At 43.4% G+C, this 27398-nt stretch overlaps 1 protein-coding gene across 1 annotated transcript; it reads left to right on the top strand.

The window, feature by feature from the left end:
- The first annotated feature begins 1667 nt into the window (after positions 1 to 1667).
- isoc1 (isochorismatase domain containing 1) lies at positions 1668 to 26727 on the top strand. Its single transcript, XM_043718050.2, has 5 exons — positions 1668 to 1916; positions 8611 to 8730; positions 16901 to 17104; positions 18172 to 18288; positions 26200 to 26727. Exons 1-5 carry the CDS (start codon positions 1668 to 1670, stop codon positions 26344 to 26346), a joined length of 837 nt encoding a protein of 278 aa, XP_043573985.2. The 3' UTR covers positions 26347 to 26727.
- The last annotated feature ends 671 nt before the right edge of the window (positions 26728 to 27398 follow it).

The raw sequence follows: 27398 nt of genomic DNA, 5'->3' as shown, positions 1-27398 counted from the left end.
GTTGCGATGGGGGTGGGGGAGATGGGGGTGGGGGAGATGGAGATGGGGATGGGGGAGATGGGGTGGGGGGATGGGAGGATGGGGGTTAGGGGAGATGGGGTTGGGATGGGGGTGGGGGAGATGGGGTGGGGGGATGGGAGGATGGGGGTTAGGGGAGATGGGGTGGGGGGATGGGAGGATGGGGGTTAGGGGAGATGGGGGTGGGGGAGATGGGGTGGGGGAGATGGGGTGGGGGGATGGGAGGATGGGGGTTAGGGGAGATGGGGTTGGGATGGGGGTGGGGGAGATGGGGTGGGGGGATGGGAGGATGGGGGTTAGGGGAGATGGGGTGGGGGGATGGGAGGATGGGGGTTAGGGGAGATGGGGTTGGGATGGGGGTGGGGGAGATGGGGTGGGGGAGATGGGGTGGGGGGATGGGAGGATGGGGGTTAGGGGAGATGGGGTGGGGTTAGGGGAGATGGGGTTGGGATGGGGGAGATGGGGTGGGGGGATGGGGGGATGGGGGTGGGGGAGATGGGGGTTAGGGGAGATGGGGTTGGGATGGGGGTTAGGGGAGATGGGGTTGGGATGGGGGTGGGGGAGATGGGGTGGGGGGATGGGAGGATGGGGGTTAGGGGAGATGGGGTGGGGGGATGGGAGGATGGGGGTTAGGGGAGATGGGGTTGGGATGGGGGTGGGGGAGATGGGGTGGGGGGATGGGAGGATGGGGGTTAGGGGAGATGGGGTTGGGATGGGGGTTAGGGGAGATGGGGTTGGGATGGGGGAGATGGGGTGGGGGGATGGGGGGATGGGGGTGGGGGAGATGGGGTTGGGATGGGGGACAGGGGAGTGGGCAGGAGGGGTGGTGCACGGGGGTGGGGTGACTGCTGAAGCAGGGAGCCTCGGGGGGCGGGATCAGTGAGGGGGCGGGGTCTGGCTGGAGGGCGGGTCAGGGGTGAGGTCTGGGACCACGGGTCAGAGTGAGGCCGGGGGTGGGGTTTGTGTGGAGGGGGCGGGGACCACGGGTCAGAGTGAGGCCGGGGGTGGGGTTTGTGTGGAGGGGGCGGGGACCGCGGGTCAGAGTGAGGCCGGGGGGTGGGGTTTGTGTGGAGGGGGCGGGGACCGCGGGTCAGAGTGGGGTCAGGGGGCGGGGTTTGTATGGAAGGGGCGGGGACAGTGTGGGGGCGGGGACAGTGGGGTCAAGGGGCGGGGACAGTGTAGGGCCAGGGGCGGGGACAGTGTGGAGGGGGCGGGGACAGTATGGAGGGGGCGGGGACAGTGTGGGTCAGGGGGCGGGGACAGTGTGGAGGGGGCGGGGACAGTGTGGGGCCGGAGGCGGGGACAGTGAGGGTCAGGGGGCGGGGACAGTGTGGGTCAGGGGGCGGGGACAGTGTGGAGGGGGCGGGGACAGTGTGGGGCCGGAGGCGGGGACAGTGAGGGTCAGGGGGCGGGGACAGTGTGGGTCAGGGGGCGGGGACAGTGTGGGTCTAGTGTGGTGTCATGGGGCGGGGCCAGTGTGTGTCAGGGGGCGGGGCCAGTGTGGTGCCATGGGGCGGGGCCAGTGTGTGTCAGGGGGCGGGGCCAGTGTGGGTCCAGTGTGGGCCAGGGGGCGGGGACAGTGTGGGGCCAGGGGGCGGGGACAGTGTGGGGCCAGGGGGCGGGGCCAGGGTCAGTGACGCGGCGGTAAGATGGCGGAGTGCGCGGTTCCCGTGTTGTTCTGTTTCTCGAGTTTCTCCCGAGCGAGCTCGGTGCCGGCCGGCTCGGGCCATGAGGTACTTATCCAGAAATTCCTGAGTCTTTACGGCGGCCTGATCGGAGTGCACCGCAAGTTCGTCATCCAACTGGAGTCACCCGAATGGGGGGAGTACATCGACCTGCCCAAGGGCTTCGTGGTCACCGAGCGGTGCAAACTGCGGCTCGTGTCTCTGCAGGTCCCGGTGAGTGTGGGAGCCGGAGGCGGACCCGGACCCCCGGCCCCAGGCCCCAGGCCCCGACCCCAGGTCCCAGGCCCCGACCCCCCCGGACCCTCAACCCCAACGCCCCCGACCCCAGGCCCCGAGCCTCGGCCCCTCACCCCCGACCCCTCACCCCCGACCCCTGAACGCCGGCCCCACACCTATTCCTCTTCCAAAACGGTGACAGATGTCTCTCAGACCCCAGGGAGGGTTATATTTTCCCGTGTCTCTGTAGAACTCTAACCTGACTGCTGAAGGTATTGCCAAGTAAAAAATACTTACAGATTGGGAGAACTAATGTCGTTAAAATATTTTGACTTTTTTGTGTTAGATTCAAAGACTTATTTATTCCAAAGCATCTTCACTATCTAATAGATCTGCTAATTATCACTCAATTGTTTTTGAGGTCGAAAAAGAACAAGGTCTCCAATCATTTGCACAGCTAGTTCTAACTGATCAGTTTAAATTTACTTGGTTTCAAACTTAATGCTACTTCTGTACAAGTGGTACTTGTATAAAGTGTGTTTTGGCAGTAACATTGGTGTAGACTCAGAGAACGCTTACCTCTGTTCTCAATAGTGCAATTCCAGCGGTGATTGTTTTGCATGTTTGTGCCGATATCCGCTGAGGTGAGAGCGAGAGGTCCAGTACCATACACCGAGCAGCTTCATCTCAAAAATGGGGCAGCACGGTGGCTCAGTGGTTAGCACTGCTGCCTCACAGTGTCTGTGTGGAGTTTGCACATTCTCCCCGTGTCTGCGTGGGTTTCCTCCGGGTGCCCTGGCTCCCTCCCACAGTCCAAAGATGTGCAGGCTAGGTGAATTGGCCATGCTAAGTTCCCCATAGTGTTAGGTGCATTAGTCAGAGAGAAATGGGTCTGGTGGGTTACTCTTCGGAGGGTCGGTGTGGACTTGTTGGGGTGAAGGGCTTGTTTCCACACTGTAGGCAATCTAATCTAAACAAGCTAATGAATGTTCATTGCTCTCCCTCTGAGACAAGAGATATATAATTCCTGCAGGACTGCATTATTCTTACACATGCCTTCCTAATTTGTTCTTGTACCTGCATATCACAATCTAAACCAACCCCCAAGAAACAGTCAGAAGACAATCAGCCACAGCCATCCACTTCTGAAACCACAACTGCACCTGAAAGTGGTGGTGATGATGACCTTCTGTCCCTCCATTAACAATATTTTTTTCAGTGTAATGTGTTAAATTTACTTTTTGTTTTATAACTATGATTTAAACCTTCATTTAGGCTTTTGATGATTTTTGAGCGATCGTGATTAATATTTTTTGCTGGTCCGCCTCAAATCCCACTTGTCCCATCGGCCCCATTATTTCTGTTAGTGAGGTTTTGCTGGAACACAACTACAAAGTTATAGGAGAACTGCCATATAGTGGTGCAAATACAAGATTTGCTGTGTTCAAACGAATGAAATATTTATTTTAAGATTACTGGCATTAATTCATTTGATTGCTAAACCATTGTTCAAAATTTGCTAAAAATATCTATTTTATGATTGCATTGTTAAATAAGTTGTTTTCATCTGTTGACTTTGGTTTTATTAATAGTATAGTCTTATTGTGAACAATACACCAGATAAAATCTACAATAGATTTTATTCCAGATAGTGTTCATTCTCCTGGGGCTTTTGTCTATAGTCTGGGCAGACTGTAGCTCGTGCCTTCCAACCAAGTTCTATTTCATCGGTTGAGCATAGTGCTTTAAGAAATTCCCACTCCAGTTGCAAAATTAACTCACAGGTTTCCACTGCTAAAGAAGTAATATTAAAAGATTAAATTGCACCATCTCTTTAGACATTAATGTAATATTAAAGGGTTAAACTGTACTGTCTTACTCCAGAAGCTGAACATTCTGCAAGTGGGTGGGGACAACATTCATGCAGGACTGCGGACGACTCGCATGCCGTTTAGACAGTCATTTACTATTAATCTCCTACTATTGTCAAATTTAATTCTCATTCAGTCCCTTCCATTCAGAAACACTTTCATAGCCATCCCCCAGCCAGTCAGGTTTGTTTGCGCGATCATCCCCTGATGCTGAAGCCTGTCACACCTACATTGTCTGAGGAAGTATCGGAGCCAGAACTCATTTGCAGTGCTGCCCTGAAGTTAGGGCATGTCACATCTACACTGTCTTGGAGAATCACAGAGTCAGGAAATTGTCTGTATAACAGTTCCCCAGGTTTAGGGCATTTACACTTACTTTATCTCCAAGGATGACCTCATCCTAGCGTTGTATATAGGATAACATGGTTATGGAGGAGTGGCTGGAGTATCTGTGAGCATTAACACTGACCTGTATGAAGGGAATGTGTTTTCTTTGTTCAGGGCCTCTTTGACTCGACTTCACATGCTGCAAAGAGGGTCAAAAGGGGTCACCTAGCTTGTACAAGCTTTAATAAACTTTAACTGTTTGCAGAAGTTGGTTTGTGCAAATTGCATCTCATGTGTGAAACCTCGGAAAAAGAACCTAACAAAGAGTGTTGATATATTTGCTTGTTTAAAATTTTACATTTGGCATCCTGCTTCATTAAACTTAATTTTTAAATATAACTTGGATATAGAAATTTGAGGCCATTGTCTGATTTCAGCATCTAGATTTACTCGTGTTTAGAAACAATTTTGTACCTTTTTTATTGGTCTAGCCTTTATATCTACACTAAGCCTTGCAAATGTGAACTGGGCTTTGTTGTCAAGATATGTATCAAAGTGACAACATCATCATACATCTTGTTCAGTAATTAGAACAGTTTCCTCCCATGTCGATGTATTAAGAGATGACCGGAATAAGGATAAAGTTGCAGTCACATATGGCAGATTCTATAATGTGCAGTCATTGCATCACAGAAGGTGAAGAAAGGATGTACTGCAGATTTTCAACCAATATGTGAAGGATGAATAGAGAAGTTGATGAAGAAACAAGGAAGACACTTTTCAAAGAAGTGATTTCTAAAATATAATTGTTCAGTCAAACCGCAGTATAAAATTTCATGGGTAAATAACCATCTGTTGTGATTCAAAACTATATATTAGTACCTTATTTTGTGAAGTAAAAATATCAAATATGTATGGTCACATACATAGGGTTAGGTAGGGTAGACAGTGAAAGTCTTTTTTTCTAAGATGATGACGTCAGCATGTACGAGGGGGCACACTGCAAATTGAGGGGTGATAGATTTAAGACAGATGTCAGAGGCAGGTTCTTTACGCAGAGAGTGGTAAGGGCGTGGAATGCCTTACCTGCTAATGTAGTCAACTCAACCACATTAGGGAGATTTAAACAATCCTTAGATAAGCACGTGGATGATTTTGGGATAGTGTAGGGGGACGAGCTGAGAATAGTTCACAGATCAGTGCAACATTGAGGGCTGAAAGGCCTGTTCTGCGTTGTATTGTTCTATGTTCTACAATAAAGATACGACTTATTCATGTCTATTTAACCTTCTTAAATATCTTTGTTCTACTGTTTTTCATTTACAGAATTTGCAATTCATTAGCTCAAGGGCTTTAGGAAATCTCATCATTTCAGAGGATCATCGACTGATGTTGAACATTAACCAACAATGACCCAATTGCACACTACAGAATCCTTGTAAGCTGACTTTGGGATAGTCAAGGGAACGCTGCAGCATATTTGAAGCTGCAAGGAAGAGAGTTGCTGAGTTGTAACCAGTGTGATCAGAAAGCTAGCAACTGAGCCATCATTAATGCAACAAGACCTGGACAGCATTCAGACTTGGACTGATAAGTGGCAAGTAACATTCACACCACACAAGTGCAAGACAATTTATTATCTAACCATCTCCTATTGACATTCAAAGAAATTACCAATACTGAAAGCCCTATCATTAAATGTCTTTTTTGGGCTACCATTGACCAGAAATGTAATTGGACCAGCAAAATAAATACTGTAACTACAGGAGCATGTCAGAGGCTAGGAATTCCACAGCAATAACTCACTTTCTGACTGCCCAAAGCCTGCCCACTATCGACAGAGCAGAAGTTGGCGAGTAATAGGATACTCTCCACTTACCTAAATGAATATAGCTTCGAAAACGCTCAAGAATGTTGGCAGCGTCCAGGACAAAGCACACCACTTGATTAGTATCACATTCTGTCCCTCAACCATTGGCACACAGTTTCAGCAGTGTACCATTTACAAGATGCATTTCAACAACTGGCCAAGCCTCCTTCAGCAACACCTTCTTCCAATTCTATGATCTCTGCCACCTTGAAGTGCAAGGCCAGCAGATGCATGGGATCACTAACTGCTGTAAATTGCCTTCCTAGTCATACACCATCCTCACCTGAAACTATTATCATTGTCCCTTCACCATCTCTGCATTATAAAGCAGGAACTCCTCGACATCACTTTGTGGAGTGCCTGCTTCCGATTAATTGCAGTGTTTCGAAAAGGTGGCTCAGCAAATCTTTCTGAAAAAAATGGAAATCGGTAACAAGATAGTGCCCTTGGTAGGGATGTGTGTATCCCAGTAAGGAGTATAAAAATAGTTCTCCTTCAATTGTGTTTAAGCATGTTGTTCCACTGTTCTGGGTGATATCATGTAGCACAGTGTCATTAAAATAATATGTTGCATCTCCCTGCTGTCCTTGTCTTGTTCTCAGGTGATGATGCAGTGAATGACTGGCAGGTCTATTCTAGTTAGTCTTCTTGCTTTGTCATATTTGGTGTAGTTGCATGGCATATTTCAGTCTGGCTTCAATGGAAAGTCCTGTCACAGATGTAAAGACTGTCAGTGTTTAGAGAATGCAGCACGAGATCTGCAAGCATGCTTTATTGTCTTTGGTGATCTCTTCTAGCTCCAGAGAATAAGACATTGGGTGGTCGTCTGTGGGGACTTGAATTAATGACTGATAATTAACTTTGGACTCTTTCAGCAACTGCAGCATTTATATTACACTGCATGCAGGTGCATGAAAACCTTACATAATTTGGCTTAAGGAAATCCTGATTACAAACATAAGCAGTATGTCATAAGGACATTATTTATAATTAAACATTTTGTTAATTATTATGGTGCTCTTAATCTTTGAAACTCGAATCTTGCAAAAAGATATGTAATACTGAGACTGTACTGGTTTTCTCCCTCAGCAAATTAATAATCTTGTAATTTTTCATGTTTACAAGAATTGTTTGCTTCTTGTGGGTAAAATGTGTAATCTTTCTATATTGCTAATGAGTTAAAACATCTATGTTGCATCGCATCACATGCTTTGAATAACTATTGTTGCTTCCTCACCTTTCATTTTTTTTTGTCCTTTTTTTTATTCACTTGTGGTATGTGAGTGTTGCTGGCTGGACCAGTATTTATTGCCGTCCTGAGTTGTTGAGAATGTGGTGGTGAGTGCTTTTTTGAACCACTGCAGTTCAGTAGTTGTCCATGCCTTCCTGTAGCCAGTATTTGCTGTCATACATTAGTTAAAAGTAAAACATCGCGTGCTGGAACACAATGTTGCACCAATGCAGACGAAATCTGTTATCGAACATGCCTATTATTTAGTCACTTTTCTGTTGGAGCATCATTAGCTTTACTTGTTTATAGAATAATAATCATGAGTAGTCAGAACTAGTTCCCTAATGTTTAAACTTACTGTTGAATTTGTACCCAGTGTTAAGTGAAGAAGCAATGGATCAAAATATTTGACCTGTTGGTATGTAAATCAATATAATTCTTTACCACAGTGCTTTCCAGCCTAGTCATCCAGACGTAAGGTCTGTTGTTTGTTTTGTGTACTTCACCAAACAGCATTCTAAAAATTCATCATTTCAATTTTACAAAATCAAAATAGAAAATTTTCATATTAGTGATCAATAGGAATACTACTTTTTACAATGTGATTGTCACTGATTGTTTTTTGATAATACCCTGAGAAATAGACCAGAGAAAATACTGAAAGTCTTTTTGTATTGAACTCCATCACTAAAGCAAGCTGCATATTTTTCTTAAAAATGTAGGAAAAGTTGATTTCATGCCTCATCTATGGAAAGAAAAACCAATTTAACTGGGAGCCAGTTCTGTAGAAGAGTCAAACCTGATTCAAAATGTCAACTCTGTCTCGCTCTCGAGCTTATTCTCCCCCTTCCTGTCCCCCTCCCTCTCTCCCTTACTCCCTTTCTCCTCAGGTAGTGCCAGACCTGCTGGGTTTCTACAGCATTCTGTTTGTTTCAAATTTCCATCATCTGCAGTATTTTGCTTTTATTGTTTTCAGATTTTGTGGCTATATCAAAGAAAGTTTAAGAAACTAATTAATGATATCATGGAACAGGAGTGCTTTTTGCAATTAACTGATCCCATTACTGTTAGATTGTATATCTGAGGGGTAAAGCTGTAAATGCTGATCTGGAAAAGCCATATGTTGGTTCTGTAAGTTGCAAGCAAAATGCTTCTGATGATGAGCAGTAACCCTTTAAATATATGGGGCATGAGATATCTGCGACATGGCGCATGTTCACTATCCTGAGCTAATAGTTGAATGATTATGTATAGTGTTGGCTGATAATGACTATTATAAATGGTATTTCCATCACCCAACCTATTGTATGTCTAATATCTGTTACTTTGAAGGCAAGAAGTAGTGAAATGACCAATTGTGACATGATACGTTTTTGTCTTTATTTTAACCAGATGACTTCGCTTGGAAACCTAGTGGCTTCCAGTACTGTCTTTTTCTGTTGTGATATGCAGGAAAGGTTCAGGCCTGCAATCAAGTATTTTGGAGATATCATAAGTGTAGGCCAAAGGCTGGTGAGTTTTCTCAAGTTTTTACTCATTCTGAAATGTGACCCAGCATTGCTACATTGTTACATAAAATTTATGTATCTTTTGTTCAGAATCTTATTCATGATCTCTCCATCAATGTAATATCCTGTCCTCTTTAAAAGTTAAACCTTGTTTAAATAGGTTTAAATTATTTTTATTTTCTTAATTTTTGGTGATTGAGAGCAGATTTTTGTTCAAGGTTTTCCTGATTACTTATCTGTGGGCTAATTGGCTAGCGTCCATCCTACAACAGCAATCACAATTCAAAAGAAGTTTTATCAACTGTGGAAGGGGTGGGAACATTGGAGTAGGGGTGGACTGTTTAGTTCTTCAAACCTATTGCATTATTCACAGAGATTGCTTGATTTGTAATATTAATGAGAGTTTGATAACCAAAGACCCTATCAGTCTTAGATGTTTAAAGTTCGTAGATTGCTCCAACAAGGGAAGAGAGCCACCTGACCATGCCCAAGCTGGCTCTCTGCAAGTACAGCTCAGTTAGATCCACTCCCCTGCCTTTTCCCTGGGGCTTTGTAGTTGCTTTTGTCTTCCAATAATTATACAGTCCTCTGTTTGAAAGCCACAAGTGAATTTGTGTACACCATTCTCAGCTATTGCATTTCAATATGTAACAACTTTCTATAAAAAGCTGTTCCCTTCTCCCCATATTTAGTTCTATAACAATCACAATTTATGCTATCACATACAATTTCTTCCTGTCTAACTCTGTATTAATCTTTTGTGATTTTGAACATCTCTATCAAATCTCCTGTCAACCTTCCTCCATGGAGAGCAGCCCCAGCCTTCTATTCTTTTGTGGTCTGTGAAGTCTCTCATCCCTGGATCTACCCTTGTAAATCTTTCCTGTAGCTTTTGCAATAGCTTCTCATCCTTCCTGAAGTGTAGTTGGACTCTATATTCCAATTCAGGTCAACCCTGTTCTATATAGATTACTTCAAATTATTTTCTTTTGTACACTTAAATCATTATTTGTAAAGCCCAGAATCCCATGTACCTCAATTGCTTTCTCAACTTGTCTGATTACCTCTTCCAATTTGTGCACATAATGACTATCCTCATGCTTCCTCCAAAATATATCATGTCACATTCATTAAATTTCTTTTGATATTTGTTGCCCATTCTATTGCCTGTCTTGTGTCCTTGAAGCATATTGCAATCCAACTTCTATTTCACAATACTTCTAAGGAATATATCATCTAAAATATTTGTGTAAATGACACCAATTCCAAGTCTTGGTCATTAATATAGTCCAAGGAATCAATGGTCAAACCCCATGAAGCCCACAACGTACCTCCTTCATTCCGAGAACAACTTCTCACTGCTGAGTTTCCTGTCATTCAAAGAACTATGTAAACATGATACCACTGTCCCTTTTATTCTGTGTTTTTCAATTTCACTGTTATGATGCACTTTATTAAATGACTTTTTTGGAAGTTTTATGTACAACCGTTAATTACCCTTTGTTAATTTGTGCTGTTAGTCGAGCACCGAAAGTGAGTTCTAGGCTTCTAATATTTAATGTGTTGAAATGTTTTCACTAATCTTTTGGAGTCTGTCCCTGATGTAAACTCTACAATGAGTCTCTTGCAATTTATCCTTGTTACGCCAAGCTGTTCCCATTTTTAATATTTTTTACTCAACATATTTCCCTTTAATATTTTATACTTCAGTCAAGTCATCCCTTCAGCTTCTAAATTCCCTAAATTCACAACTCAAGCTTGTGTAATCTTTTCTTGAAACTTTTAACTCTTGGAGTCCAGCCATCAGACTGTTTAAATGTACACCGTCGTCCTCCAGGAATGATATGTCCTTGTTAAGGAGTGTTGCCTAGAACTACTCATCAATATGCCATGTGTGATCTATCAATGGCTTTGTATAACTCAAGTATAAATTCTAACTCCTTATTTTCCAGCCGTTAAAATTTTAAAGACCAGCATTTTTTTTTTAACTTTTGATGATCTATTTCCTGTACTGGTTATAGATCTTTTAATGATCAAGGTACCTAGTTTGCAAGCCCTGAGGCCATAAATGGTGCTATATCAGCGCAGGTTCGTTATTTCCTGTTATTCTGATGTCTTTAATATTGTCTTAATGAATCTTTTTAGCACTGTATGGAAAAAAAACTACTTAAATTTTATCAGAATTATATCTTTTGAAGTTTATTTTATAAATTTGCAAATGTGCCAAGGATTTTTATGTCCTTTATGACAAACACACAGTTTTGGACAGCCTTTCACCATTTATTTCTTTCCTTTGATTAATATATTAAAGAAATCTTATGATGGAGTTTATTTGGTGAACATATTAATTTAAACGTAGGTGTTGCTATGTCTGTACTTTTACTGAGAGCAGGAATGGAAAAGGCTTTTTTTTTAAATTGAGTTGGCCTAAAATGTTTAAGGTTACGGCTGGTGCAGTTCTGCTGTACTAAGCTAGATTTTCCCAGCAGGATTATCAGATAGAGATCTGTGAAGGCTGAATCACTGCTGGTTTAGCATAATAAGATAAAGGTGCAGAATTAGGTCATTCAGCCCATTGAGTCTGCTCCATCATTCAATCCTAATTGATATTTTTCTCAATCCCATTCTTGTGCCTTTGTTCTGTAGCCCTTGATGCTGTTAATGATCAAGAACCTATCTTACCTAAAGACACTCTGGGCTTGGCCCTTACAGCTTTCGGTAGTAATGAGTTTCACAGATTCACCACCATGTGAGTCCTATTCTTCTCAGTTCTAAGGGGTTGTCCTTCATGCTGATGCTGTGATCTTTTTTTTTGTCTCCTACTACTGAAAAATCTTCTGCCCACTACATCCAGACCTCTCCGTATTCCCTCCTCAACCTTCGAAACTCCATCACGTTCAGACCAAGAATCCGCAACTGCTCCTCGTGTGACAAGCCCTTCATCCCCAAAATAATTTTTGTTAAATGTCTTCTGGACCCCTTTTAACACCAGCACACCCTTCCTTAGATATGGAGCCCAAAACTGCTCACAGTATTCTAAGTGCAGTCTGACCAGAACTTTATACAGCCTCAACAGTACATCTCTGCTCTTGTGTTCTGGCCCTTTTGAAATGAAAGTGAACATTGCATTTAACTTCCAAACTGCCAACTGAACCGGCATATTAATCTTAAGAGAATCCTGAACTAGGACTTCTGAGAACTTTTGTGTTTCAGATTTCCAAAGCCTTTCTTTATTTAGAAAATAGTCTCTCTTTATCTGACCAAAGTGCATAACTTCACATTTTCCCACATTGTGTTCAATCTGCCACTTCTTTGCCTACTCTCCTAGCCTGTCCAAGTCCTTCTGCAGTCTCCAGGTTTCCTCAACAATACCTGTGCATTCAACTATCTTTGTGCCATTGCACACTTAGCAGCAATGCCCTCAGTTCCTTTGTCCAGATCATTAACGCGTAATGTGGTAGTTATGCTCTCGACACTGACTCCTTTATTCCCCCACTTCACCTTCTGCCAGTCAGCCAATTCTCGATCCATGGTAATATCTTGCCCCTAACACCATGAACTCTTATTTAGCAGCCTCCTATGAAGCACCTTGTCAAAGGCCTTCTAGAATCCAAAAAGATCACATCTGCTGGCTTTTCTTTGTCTAACTTGCTTGTTACCTCCTCAAAGAATTCAAACAGATATCTCAATTATGACGACCACTTAACAAAGCGTGCTAACTCAGTCCTATTTTACCATGAACTTCCAAGTACTCCACAAACTTCATCCTTAAGAATGGACCCTAAAGTCTTACCAATGGAAGAGGTTAGGCTAACCGAGCAGGGTTTCCTGTCTTCTGCCTCCCTTCCTTCTTAAATTGGGTGTTACATTAGCCATTTTTCAGTCCTCTGGGACCCTCCTTACTCTAGTGTCCTGAAAGATGATCTCCAATGCCTCCACAATCTCTTAAACGATCTCCTTCTTATTCCTGTGGTGTCGTCCATCAGGTTAATGTGATTTATGCACCTTCAGACCTTTTGACTTCCTAGCACCACCTCCTTAGTGATGGCCACTACTCTCTCCTCTGCCCTCTTACTCTGTTGAGGTTCTGGTATGATCTTTCGAAGAAATTGAAGTGTCTCAGGAAGTTGCAGATTAGCACGTACATCAGAATAAAATGTCCCACTTGTGTTATTGTATCACACCTGATCTTGACTGTTATACCAACATTTTACTGATTTGTGATCTTGCTCATACAACATGCAAATCCAGAGATGTTTCTAGCCCAGTATGAACATTTATAGTTTATTTTTAGGCTGCTTCTGTAGATGTAGACTTCCTGTGACTAGAAATTAGACAGACAAAGTAAGCCCTTGTGTCTGTCTTCTGTAGCTTTGTTTTTCCTGAAACGGGCCACTAGCCTGAAGCCAGTTATTGCTTAAGGGATACTACACTGTGTCAGTTATGTCGGATCAGGAATTTCCATCCTGCTCTTACTGCCATGTTAATGTTGGAGAGATTTGTAGGTTGGCAATCAACCGGTTTTGCGGCATCATTAATGCACCTTCCATGATGTCAGGTCCTGAAGTGGCTCAGGAACCTTGAGCTTCTTGTTCAGAAGCAAGGTTTCTATCCATTGTACTATAAAACCACCCATTTCTCTCCATTTTCCTTAACTCCACTTGTGTCTTCAAAGGGCTGCTCTGTTAACTATTGTTACACTGCCATTTCACAGTTCTCTATTAGCTTTGATATGAAGGATATTTAATAAGCATACAGGGTTATTGGCTTCATAACTAACATCATAGAGCTCTAAAGCAAGAAAGTATTACAAAACTTATAAATCATGAGTATTCCAAAAAATATTTCTTGACAGTAATTATAAAATTAGTCTGTCTTTATATCCTCCATTTTGAGGAATGGGTCATGGACTTCCATTGGATTATTCTATGATTATGGGTAAATTACTGGAGTGGTTTGATATTGCCTTCTATTGGTAGCTGATCAGACGAGTACTGTTTCTGCCACCTATTGAAAATGGTCTTCAGGCTGACACTTAACTAGCTACCTGGTTTACACCTCTTCTCACCCTACCTTCTGCAAAAATGCTTTCACGTATTCCCCATTCTTTCGCCTCTGCCGTATCTGCTCCCAGGAGGCCCAGTTCCACCACAGAACACACCAGATGGCCTCCTTCTTTAGAGACCGTAATTTCCCTTCCCATGTGGTTGAAGATGCCCTCCAACAAATCTCGTCTACATCCCACTCCTCCAACCGTAACAAGGACAGAACCCCTCGGGTCCTCACCTTCCACCCCACCAACTTTCGCATAAACCACATCATCTGCTGACGTATCCGTCACCTCCAAACGGACCCCACCAGCAGGGATATATTTCCCTCCCCATCCCTTTCCGCTTTCCACAAAGACCGTTCCCTCTGTGACTACCTGGTCAGGCCCATGCCCCCCAACTACCCACCTTCCCATCCTGGCACCTTCCCCTGCCACCGCAGAAATTGCAAAACCTGCGCCCACACCTCCTCCCTCACCTCCATCCAAGGCCGTAAAGGATCCTTCCACATCCATCAAAGTTTTACCTGCACATCCACCCATATCATTTATTGTATCCGTTGCTCCCGATGTGGTCTCCTCTACATTGGGGAGACTGGGCGCCTCCTAGCAGAGCGCTTTAGGGAACATCTCTGGGACACCCGCACCAATCAACCCCACCGCCCTGTGGCCCAACATTGCAACTCCCCCTCCCACTCTGTCAAGGACATGCAGGTCCCTCACCACCTGACACCTGGAGGAATAACGCCTCATCTTCTATCTCGGAAGGCTTCAACCCCAGGGCATCAATGTGGACTTCACCAGTTTCCTCATTTCCCCTCCCCCACCTTACCCCAGTTCCAACCTTCCAGCTCAGCATCATCCTCATGACCTGTCCTACCTGCCAACCTCCCTTTCCACCTATCCACTCCACCCTCCCCTCTGACCTATCGCCTTCATCTCCACCCCCATCCACCCATTGTACTCTTTGCTACCCTCCCCCACCCTCCTCTCTGGCCCATCACCTCCATCCCCACCCCCATCCACCTAATGTACTCTTTGCTACCTTCTCCGCAGCCCCACCCTCCTCTCATTTATCTCTCCACCCTGCAGGCATCCTGCCTTCAGTCCTGATGAAGGGTTTTTGCCCGAAGTGTTGATTTTCCTGCTCCTTGGATGCTGCCAGACAGACACCACTCTAATCTAGCTTAACTCGCTAGGCCATATTACACGTACACCTTCCTTGGCAAGAAGTCCTGACCTCAAATCAAAGCTGCTGGGTCAAAGGTGGGATGCTACTTTGACACATGACCACCAACAAAATTAGTGTGCAATCTGAAACAGTTAAACGTCATGTAACAAAGTCTTTTCACTCTAGTTGTTTTGCTAGACAAATTAAACCCTCATCACTTAAGTGAATTTTAGCTGTTTGCAATCTGGAATGTAGTGCATATTATGGAGGAACATAGAAACTCCTTTCAGTTATTCTCAATTGTTCTGTTTGCTTTAGAGGGGCAATATTTAGATACTGACAGTTTCAGTGACATTGCTATCCCGAAACCTGGCTAATATAATAAATTGTGGCATATTTTGTCATTTATAACTTACAAATAGTACAATCTTCAATGCTGTGGTCTTGGCATATATGAATATAAGTTTAAAATCAGTGCTTAATTGTTCCTTTGCTTTCTGCTTCATCTATAGTGTAGGTTAGGTGGACTTGGATTGGCGCAACATCGAGGGTCGAAGGGCCTCTACTGCGCTGTATTCTTCTATGTTCTATGTTCTATAGACGTCTATACGGAGTCTGTATTTGCCATGAAGCTGACTGGTATATATTTTGAGGATTTAGGTGTCTTCGGTAATAAATTTACAGTACAAAAGGAGGCCATCATATCTGTACCAGCTCCCGAAAGAGCTACCCAGCTAATCCTATTCTCTAACCCTACCTCTGTAACCCTCTAGGTTTATCACTTTCAAATATGTATCTAGCTCTGTTTTGAAACCTACCTGGAATCTGCCTCCACAACACTCCCAGGCAGCACATTCCAAATCCTAACACCTCTCTGACTAAAGAAGTTTCTCCTCATCTCACTCTTAACTCTCTCGCTGGCAATCTTGAAATTGTGACCCCCTAATTACTGACACACTAACCAGTGCAAGCAGAATTTCCTGCTTTACCCTGTCAAAATTGTTTATAATTTTGAACACCTCAAGGTTACCTCTGAATCTTCTCTGCTCCAAGGAGAATAAGCCTAATTTCTCTAATCTTTCCTTGTATCGAAAATCCCTCATTCCTGGGATCATTCTAGTAAATCATCTTTGAGCTCTCTCTCCAGGACTTGTCCTTAAAAAGATGCCCAGAACTGAATAAAATACTCCAAATGTGGTCTGACCAATGATTTGTCGAGGTGTAGCTTTTATACTCTTCTACTTATGAGCCCAAGGATCCTGTAAGCTGCCTTAACAACTGTTTCAACTTGCCCAGCCACCTTCAGAGAACCTCAAGGTCCCTGTGCTCCTGTACTCCCATCGAAGTTGTACCGTTGAGCTTGTATTGTCTCTTTGTGAATCTTCTAGCAAAATGCATTACTTCACATTTTTCTGCATTGCATTTCATTTGCCAGGTATCTGCGCATTTGGCCAATGTCCTCCTGAAATCGCTTAGCATCATCTTCACAGTTCATGCTTCTCTCTAGCTTAGTACCATCTGCCGATTTAGATTTTGCCCTTAACCCCTATTTCCAACTCATTTATATAAATCAGAAAAAGCAAGGGTCTCACTACTGATCCCTGGGGAACACCACTTTCAACTTGTCTCCACTCTGAGAAATGTCGGTCTATTCCTACTCTTTGCTTCCTATCTTTTAGCCAACTTCCAATCCATGTGGCAAGGACGCTTTGATCTCAAACGTTTCTAACTTGCCACCCAGCCTGCCCTATGGCACCGTATCAAATGTTTTCTGAAAGTTCTAATCTCCAACTTGCTCGGCACTACCCTCATCTGCCTGTGTCCCACCCCCATCATCTCGTGAAAAGCTGTGTCAAATTTGTCAATATGTGATATATAACTTTATTACTAAACTGTTCAGAGAAACATTGTGTTCCCGACTTCATTTTTAAAATATTATTTTGAACATACCTCTAGGTTCAGGGTGCTCACGTTTTGGGAATTCCTGTTATTGTCACTGAGCAATATCCAAAAGGACTCGGGAGTACCGTCACAGAAATTGATGTGACAACAGCCAAGATGGTTGTACCGAAAACAAAATTTTCAATGGTTGTACCAGTCGTGGAAGATGCTCTGAATGAAATGCCAGGAGTTCAAAGTGTTGTGTTGTTTGGAGTTGAGGTATGTGGATGTCTATTTTGTGTACGTTCAATTTACTCCTTTATTTTCAATGTATTTTCTTTGTACCAAGACAAATGATTAACTCGTTTTAGAACTTGGGTACCCAATGCATCAGAACTGAAAATGTGTTGCTGGAAAAGCGCAGCAGGTCAGGCAGCATCCAAGGAACAGGAGAATTGATGTTTCGGGCATAAGCCCTTCTTCAGGAAGGGCTTCTGAGTTTCTGGATTAATAGCTAAGCAATGATGCCACTAGACCAATACCTTGTTCACCTATTATCTAATTGTTTTGTCATGTTGCAAGATTTCTAACAGACCTAGTCAAAGTTGCAAATTACATTATTCTGTGATTCGATCAATTTTCCCTCTCATCCATGAAATCTGATACATTTAGCCAACCTGTCCTCTTCCAACAACTGCCCTTCATCCAGCTCAGTTATCCTTGTATTTGAAGGGAAAAAATATATTCAACTATTTACTCATTATTTCAGTGCTTTCCTTGCTAGTCTCTTGTCTACCACCTTTGTTAACTTCATCTCGTCAAATACTGCCTCCCACAGTCTGCATGTGAACCTAACCCCTCCATCTCCAAGCTATAATGATAAGAGTCCGCCAAACAGGCCAGCATTGGAGAATTCAATGGTAGAGGATTTTGCAGCCTTCACAAACCTTCCATCATTGTGCAGATAAACCTGCTAAGCCTCTTGGTGTGTTCCTGTTACTATTAGAGCCTGCAGGAGAATATCTAGGAAACTGCCGACTCAGTTAGATTTGAATAGTGCTTCCACTCTGTTCTGCCCTGTATTTACTTCAGATAATGACTACAGCACCCAAAGATGAAGACTGTTTCAGAAGTTGGTTTTTGCAATCAAAAATAAATTAAAAACATTAAATGCTGAAAATCATGCCAGATTTGTTTGACTTTAAATACAAAAAGAAATATATATGTGATGGTTAACTGTTCCTACCAATGGCCATCTAATCCGTAGTTTTTTCTATAATTTACATTAACAGAGGTTTAAAATTATTGCTAATTTCCTTTCTTTAAACTCCCTGAACCCCAAATAGACTCATGTTTGCATACAGCAGACTGCACTGGATCTGATTGGAAGAGGCCTTGAAGTCCATATTGTCGCTGATGCAACTTCTTCAAGGAGTATGATGGACAGGATGTTTGCTTTAGAGGTAGGATTTTTAAAAGAATATTTAAAACATGTCGTTTTAAGAAGATGTTCTTAACAGATTTTGAACGTTAAAAGATACATTTTCTTGAAGTTTTTCATACTTACACTCGACAATTCACAAGAAATACCAAAAGTATGGAGCTAAAAATCACACAACACCAGGTTATAGTCCAACAGGTTTATTTGGAAGCACTAGCTTTTGGAGCGATGTTCCTTCATCAGGTGGTTGTGCTCTAAGGCAGCGCTCCGAAAGCTAGTGCTTCCAAATAAACCTGTTAGAACATAGAACAAAACAGCACAGAACAGGCCCTTCCGCCCACGATGTTGTACCGAACATTTGTCCTAGCTTAATTACCCATCCATGTACCTATCCAATTGCCGCTTAAAGGTCACCAATGATTCTGACTCTACCACTCCCACAGGCAGCGCATTCCATGCCCCCACCACTCTCTGGGTAAAGAACTCACCCCTGACATCTCCCCTATACCTTCCACCCTTCACCTTAAATTTATGTCCCCTTGTAACACTCTGTTGTACCCGGGGAAAAAGTTTCTGACTGTCTACTCTATCTATTCCTCTGATCATCTTCTAAACCTCTATCAAGTCACCCCTCATCCTTCGCCGTTCCAATGAGAAAAGGCCTAGCACTCTCAACCTATCCCCGTACGACCTATTCTCCATTCCAGGCAACATCCTGGTAAATCTTCTCTGTACCCTCTCCAAAGCTTCCACATCTTTCCTAAAGTGAGACGACCAGAACTGCACACAGTACTCCAAATGTGGCCTAACCAAAGTCCTGTACAGTTGCAACATCACTTCACGACTCTTGAATTCAATCCCTCAGCTAATGAACACTAATACACCATAGGCCTTCTTACAAGCTCTATCCACCTGAGTGGCAACTTTCAAAGACCTATGAACATAGACCCCAAGATCCCTCTGTTCCTCCACCTCACTAAGAACCCCACCGTTAACCCTGTATTCCGCATTCTTATTTGTCTTTCCAAAATGGACAACCTCACACTTGGCAGGGTTGAACTCCATCTGCCACTCCTCAGCCCAGCTCTGCATCATATCCAAGTCCCTTTGCAGCCGACAAGAGCCCTCCTCACTATCCACAACTCCACCAAATCTTCGTATCATCTGCAAATTTACTGACCCACCCTTCGACTCCCTCATCCAAGTCATTAATAAAAATTACGAACAGCAGAGGACCCAGAACTGATCCCTGCGGAACTCCACTTGTAACTGGGCTCCAGGCTGAATATTTACCATCTACCACCACTCTCTGACTTCGACCGGTTAGCCAGTTTTCTATCCAATTGGCCAAATTTCCCTCTATCCCATGCCTCCTGACTTTCCGCATAAGCCGACCATGGGGAACCTTATCAAATGCCTTACTAAAATCCATGTATACTACATCCACTGCTCTACCCTCATCCACATGCTTGGTCACCTCCTCAAAGAATTTAATCAGACTTGTAAGGCAAGACCTACCCTTCACAAATCCATGCTGGCTGTCCCTAATCAAGCAGTGCCTTTCCAGATACTCATAAATCCTATCCCTCAGTACCCTTTCCATTACTTTACCTACCACCGAAGTAAGACTAACTGGCCTGTAATTCCCAGGGTTATCCTTATTCCCTTTTTTGAACAGGGGCACAACATTCGCCACTCTCCAGTCCCCTGATACTACCCCCGTTGACAGTGAAGATGAAAAGATCATTGCCAACAGTACTGCAATTTCCTCTCTTGCTTCCCACATAATCCTAGGATATATCCCATCAGGCCAGGGGGACTTGTCTATCCTCAAGTTGTTCAAAATGTCCAACACATCTTCCTTCCTAACATGTATCTCCTCTAGCTTACCAGTCCGTTTCTCACACTCCTCTTCAACAATACGGTTCCTCTCATTCGTAAATACTGAAGAAAAGTACTCATTCAAGACCTCTCCTATCTCTTCCGACTCAATACACAGTCTCCCACTACTGTCCTTGATTGGACCTATCTTCGTTCTCGTCATTCTCATGTTTCTCACATACGCATAAAATGCCTTTGGGTTATCCTTGATCCTATCCGCCAGAGATTTTTCATGCCCTCTCTTGGCTCTCCTAATCCCTTTCTTCAGGTTCCTTCTGGCTATCCTGTATCCCTCCACTGCTCTGTCTGAACCCTGTTTCCTCAACCTTATGTAAGCCTCCTTCTTCCTCTTTACAATACATTCAACCTCCCTCGTCAACCAAGGTTCCCTCACACGACCATTTCTTTCCTGCCTGACCGGTACATACATATCAAGGACACGTCGTATCTGTTCCTTGAAAAAGTTCCACATTTCCATGACATCCTTCCCTGACATCCGATGCTCCCAACTTATGCTCCTCAGATCCTGTCTTACAGCATCGTAATTACCCTTCCCCCCCCAATTGTAAAACCTACCCTGTTGCACGCACCTATCTCTCTCCATAACCAAGGTGAAAGTCACAGAATTGTGGTCACCATCACCAAAATGTTCACCCACTAACAAGCCCATCACTTGTTCCGGTTCGTTACCGAGTACCAAATCCAAAATGGCCTCCCCTCTGGTTGGACAATCTACATACTGTGTTAGAAAAGCTTCCTGGACACACTGCACAAACACCGCCCCGTCCAATCTACTTGATCTAAAGAGCTTCCAATCAATATTTGGGAAGTTGAAATCGCCCATGACTACTACCCTGTGGCTTCTGCACCTTTCCAAAACCTGTTTCCCAATCTGTTTCTCCACATCTCTGTTGCTATTGGGGGGTCTATAGTAAAAACCCAACAAGGTGACTGCTCCTTTCCTATTCCTGACTTCAGCCCATACTACCTCCAAAGGCAGATCCCCCTCGAACTGCCTTTCTGCAGCCGTTATACCATTTCTAATTAGCAACGCCACCCCCCCCCCTCCTTTTTTACCACCCTCCCTAATCTTACTGAAACATCTGTAGCCAGGAACCTCCAACAACCATTCCTGTCCCTCTTCTATCCACGTTTCCGTGATGGCCACAACATCGTAGTCCCAGGTACCTATCCACGCCTTAAGTTCACCGACCTTATTTCTGATACTCTTTGCGTTGAAGTATACGCACTTGAACCCATCTCTGTGTCCGCAAGTATTCCCTGTCAGTGCTACCTTCTTCACAGCCTCCCCACACACTTGGACATCCTGAAAAACAGCTAGCGTACTTGCTGGACTACAAGTCCGGATCCCATCCCCCTGCCAAATTAGTTTAAACCCCCCCCGAAGAGTGCTAGCAAACCTACCCCCCAGGATATTGGTGCCCTTCTGGTTCAGGTGCAACCCGTCCTGCTTGTACAGGTCCCACCTTCCCCAGAATGCAGTCCAATTGTCCAAATACCTGAAGCCCTCCCTCCTACACCATCCTTGCAGCCACGTGTTCAACTGCACTCTCTCCCTATTCCTTGCCTCACTGTCACATGGCACCGGCAACAACCCAGAGATGACGACTCTGTCTGTCCTAGCTTTCAGCTTCCAGCCTAACCCTCTGAGCTCTTGAATGACCTCCCCACCTCTCTTCCTGCCTATGTCGTTGGTGCCAACGTGCACCACGACTTCTGGCTGCACATCCTCCCCCTTAAGGATTCTGAAGACACGGTCCGAGATGTCTCGGACCCTGGCAACAAACCATCCGAGAGTCTCGCCCATGTCCACAGAACCGCCTGTCCGTCCCTCTAACTAGAGAGTCTCCTATAACTAGCGCTCTTCTTCTCTCCCCCTTTCCCTTCTGAGTCTCAGAGCCAGACCTCATGCCACAGACCCGGTCACTGCAGCTTACCCCTGCTAGGCTGTCCCCCCCCACCAGTATCCAAAGCGGTATACCTATTGTTTAGGGGAATGACTACAGGGGATCCCTGCACTGCCTGCTTCCTCCCCTTCCCACCTCTAACTGTTACCCAGCTACCTCTGTTCTCCGGCGTAACTATGTTCCTGTAGCTTCTATCTACCACCTTCTCAGCCTCTCGAATAATCCTCAGTTCATCCAACTCCAGTTCCAGTTCCCTAACTCGTTCTGTGAGGAGCAGAATCTGACTGCATTTCCTGCAGATGAAGTCGGCAGGAGTATCGGTGGTCACCCCTACCTCAAACATCCTGCAGGAGGAACATTCCACTGCCTGGCTTGCCATTACTCTACACTTCGTCTCAAGCAAGAACACTGAGTAGCTTACCTGTGAACACACCCACTCAAATATCAATCACTTACCTTCCCGACCAGCTCTGCGCTCCAACCTCACTTCCGCCCAGCTCGCACCGCTCTCTGCTGAGAAAAGCTGTTGGGCTATAACCTGGTGTTGTGTGATTTTTAACTTTGTACACCACAGTCCAACACCAAATCACAAATTTGGAAGAATGTTTGTTTGCTTTTAATTAACTTGTTAACTGGCATTCTTGATGAACTGGCACATTCCCTGTGAAAATACATATAGCGATCAGCATCTATTTCCCGACCAGTCAGCGCGCACACATCTCACAGAATGAGGGGAACCAACTTAGGCATTTTTAGCAAATTATCCTGAAAATGCAAAACTGTAGGTTTGAATTACTTTCATTTTGCTGTATCCCTCTAATACTTTCTGTTGTTGTTGAAAGTCCCAAAATAGATTATCTGTGTCTCTAACGACCTCTTGTGCACAAATATTATTCTACTCTAGAAAGCTAGACCATAGAATTCTGTACCATTGGGATGGTATACATCAGAACTGTGCAGGGCCTGCTGTCCTCATGGGTTGTATAATTAGGGAAGTAAAGCCAGCTTTGAATTAAATAATTACGCGCACGGGTGCGGGGGGACGGTTGTCAGGCTTAGAAAAATGTAACAAAAACACCTAAAAATACCAACATCAAGAAAGGTGTTGATACAAAGATATGATTGTACAGAGCAAACTAAAGACTGTCTAATTGTGCACAGCATTTAAAGTAAATTATTAGTGGCACACATTGAAGTGAATGGAAGTTATCTGATAATCATTATTGAGAAGTGGCTGCAGATTGACAATGATTGAGCACCAAGTAGTGAGGGATATATGACCATCAAGACTAATAGGGAGCTAGATAAAGCAGAATGTGGTTCTCCTAATCATGGTTCGATTTGCTGTAATAGTTAGGAATGACTTTGGTTCAGGAGATCATGGTGAACAATCTGTTTGGGTGAAGATAAGGAATTATGTAAAGTGATGCATTTTGAGAGGTGAAATGCAAGAGGAAAGTATACAGTAAATAATGGGATCCTTTGGAGCATTGATATACACAGGGATCTTGGCGTCCAAGTCTTTAGCTCCTAAAAGTGGCAACGCAAGTGGATAAGGTGGTGATAAAGGCCAATGGCAGGCCTGCCTTCATCGGTCAGGGGATTGGGTAGGAAAGTTGGCAAGCCATGGTGCAGCTGTGTAAAATTTTAGTTAGGCCACATTTGGTGTATTGTGCAGTTCTGCTCACAACACTATAGGAAGGATGTAGAGGCTTTGAAGAGTGTATAACAAATATTTACCAGATGTTGCCTGGATTGGAGTGAGTTAGCTATAAGGAGAGGGTGGACAAACTGCTACTGTTTTTGCTGGAGTGTCGGAGGCTGGAGGGCAACCTGGTAGAAAAACACAAAATTGAGAGGCATGGATAGGATGGATAGTCAAAAGTCTTTTTCCTGGGTGGAAATGTCAAATACTAAGGGGTGCATAGGTTTAAGGTGAATGGGTGGATGGGGTGGGGGAACGTTTAAAGGAGATGTACAAGGTAAGTTTTTTTTTACACATGGGATGGTAAGTGTCTGAAATTTGCTGCCAAGGGTGATAATAGAAGTAGATACAATAGCAAAGTTTAAGAGGCATTTGGATAAACACATGAACAGGCAGGGAATAGAGCGATATGGACCATATGTGGGCTGATGAGATTAGAATAGCATGATGGTCAGCACAGACATGGTGGGCTGAAGGGCCAGTTCTTGTCCTGTACTGCTCTGCAGTGGTTCCAGAAGGCAGCTCACCACCACTACCACAAGGGCAACTAGGGATAGGTAATAAATGTTGGCCCAGCCAGTGATAGCTACATCTCATGAGAAAACAAAAAGAATTCAAAAATGGAACATTTTGGCTCAAGAGAATTTGACATTTATATGCTACACAATTCTCTTCACATTGCATTTCTTCATCACAACCGTTCAGTAATTCCTACCAACTTTATACTTGTGCAGTTTGTTTTTGAATGCATCTGTTTCCCTCATCTATCTGACATAGTAAGTTCCACATTTTGACGTCTGTCTGAGTAAAGAAGTTTCTCTTTGCTTCCCCATTTAACTTTATTGTAACTAACTTATACCCATGATCTCCAGTTTTCGATTCTTCCTCAAGTTGTAATATTTCCTTGACTTCAGTCCTGTTGGACTCATGGATTTAAGATTAAGGTTAAGCCTTTCTAAAGTAAGTGTCGAACGTGTTCAGCATTTATCCCTAACCTCTTTTCTGAAGCTGTCTTTAACTTTTTTTTTAGATTTTTTTTAGATTAGATTACATTACAGCGTGGAAACAGGCCCTTCGGCCCAACAAGTCCACACCGACCCACCGAAGCGCAACCCACCCATGCCCCTACATTTACCCCTTTAACCTAACACTACGGGCAATTTAGCATGGCCAATTCACCTGACCTGCACATCTTTGGACTGTGGGAGGAAACCGGAGCACCCGGAGGAAACCCACGCAGACACGGGGAGAATGTGCAAACTCCACACAGTCAGTCGCCTGAGGCGGGAATTGAACCCGGGTCTCCGGCGCTGTGAGGCAGCAGTGCTAACCACTGTGCCACCGTGCAGCCCCGTTTTGGGGTTTTCTTCATTGTAGTATGAAAATGAAAGTGTTGAGACCAGAACACACTGTAGTACCTACAAATGAGAACTGTCCAGGATCTTCCTCAAAGCATTTGACATATTGGACTATTTTGAATTCTGTAGCACTAGAAATAAATCTGAATATCTAGTTGGCATTTAGACTGATTTTTCTGACCTGTAATGGTGCCTCTAATAATTTTACTCCTCTGTCTCTTGATGCTGTACTGTTTTCAGTGGGGTTTTTTTTTGTAGGTAATATTTCTATTGCCCTCAGTAAATGTATTGCACATTTTATCCATGTTAAAATGTATTTGCTATATAATTGCCCAAATACAAAGTACTCTAATGTTGCCCTGATATGCAAATTCTTTTAAAGAGATGAAAGCTATTTTGTCATAACATGGGAGTTAACAACAGGGCTAGATTAATTAATGATTTAATAAGAAAATCTTCTGTACCACATTCTTTTTAAACTTCAAAAATGAAAAGTAATATTGATTATAAATTTAGACTCATTAGAAACCAAAGTAACCTCAAGTACTCTTAACATCATTGGTGTTATAGACATTCGATAACATTAAGTTGCTATTGGCAAACAGGTGGAAATTTAATTCCTGGAAGATTGAAAACTGGTGCTTTATTGAAAGAATGTTATATGGTCAGCCAGGCCTGGAAAATTCCAAATCTGGCCCACAATCTGTGCTGGGCCATCTGTTTGCAGCGTGAGCAGTGTCTTGACTGTTCAAGTTGGTCTTGAAGCTCTTGAACAGGACAGAAGGTGAAAACAATAGTTTTTGTTCGGTGCCACTGGTGCGTTGGCATAATTGAGATGTGGTTTTAAGGCTCTCAGGGTGCATAGTCTATGTTCAGAAATAAATCAAAACGTCACATATGATTTGGTGGAGTGTAGCTGAGATCTGTAAAACTACCCCAACAAAAGTTAACATCTTCAGAAAAGGAGTGAAAAACAGTTAGGATGGGGAGAGGAATAGTGAAATTTGTTTCTTTCTTATTTGTCAGCCCTGAACTGTATTAGAATTTTTTTATTTTCATAGCGTCTAGCCCGGACCGGGATTATAATTACCACCAGTGAAGCCATTCTCCTCCAACTGGTTGCTGACAAGGATCATCCTCATTTCAAGGAAATTCAAAACCTCATCAAAGCAAGTGCACCAGAATCTGGGCTCCTGTCCAAAGTCTAAGCAAACAGGAGCAACACAGTTGTGCAGTTATATTGTCTGGCAAAGGAGTCATTCCAAAGAATCGGAAGCACATTCAGATTTGGCATCCCATAAGCACCATCCGGCTTAAGTGCTTAAAATAGTTTGGGTACCAGTGTGATCTTCCTGTGTTGCATTTTGCTGTCTGTCATGGTTGCAGGTTTTAATTGCTACAGATACTATGGAGCAGCATTTCTGGAAGTGTTATCAGCTGCCTATTTATTTGAGTAAAAAAATAATTGAATCCTGGGAGTAAATTCTCTTGGTTTTGACTACTTGTGCACTTTGTAAATGCAAATACATGTTCTATGAAATCACTTTTATAAATCATTGCATTGAATTAAACTGCTTTGAAATGTATAATCTGTCTACATTTTATACGACAAGTTACATTTTTTGATATGATTTGAGGGAAGTTACATTTGCAGTGAATATTGGTCTAAAGTCTAGGACTCTAGTATAAATTACTATTGAATTCAGTTAGTAAAGCAAATTGGAAAAAAATAAATTAAGATTATTATTGAAAGCCTATCCAATTCCAAACTTGTATTCCCCAATGCTGGCAATTTCTCTTTTCGTCTTGATCTTGTGTTCCATCCTGTCTCTCCTCACATTGTGGAGCATATCGATATAAGTAATGCCCAAACTGGGACTGTTCATAATTGCAGTCCTTCAAACAGACCTGAGTATTTCTATGTTTCAACCCAACCTTGTCATAAAATGTGAATAAGAAACAGCAGTAGGTCACTCACTCCTTGACTTTGCTCTGCCATTACAGTTAAATCAAAGTGTAGTGATGAGAAACAATGCAAATCGTTCAGAATAGTTTTCAATCACTAATGTTCAACTGCTGTTGGTTTCTGGTATGGGCTGCTTTTTAGCCCAGAATTTTTTTTTAAACTTCCTCCAACTATCTTCTCACTCAACATCCCACCCTTTTCCCTCTCTCACTGGCATTATCAACGCTTCACTCAGTCCTCTGATTACTGCACCATCTCCATCTGTGCTCAGCTTATACTATCTGGATATCCCTG

Source organism: Chiloscyllium plagiosum, unplaced genomic scaffold (genome assembly GCF_037043375.1).
Source record: "Chiloscyllium plagiosum isolate Xiang-an unplaced genomic scaffold, Cpla_swu_hap1 HiC_scaffold_2, whole genome shotgun sequence".
NCBI classification, from domain to species: Eukaryota; Metazoa; Chordata; class Chondrichthyes; order Orectolobiformes; family Hemiscylliidae; genus Chiloscyllium; species Chiloscyllium plagiosum.
The sequence above is the reverse complement of the archived record's forward strand: the minus strand, read 5'-3'. Positions and strand labels throughout refer to the sequence as shown.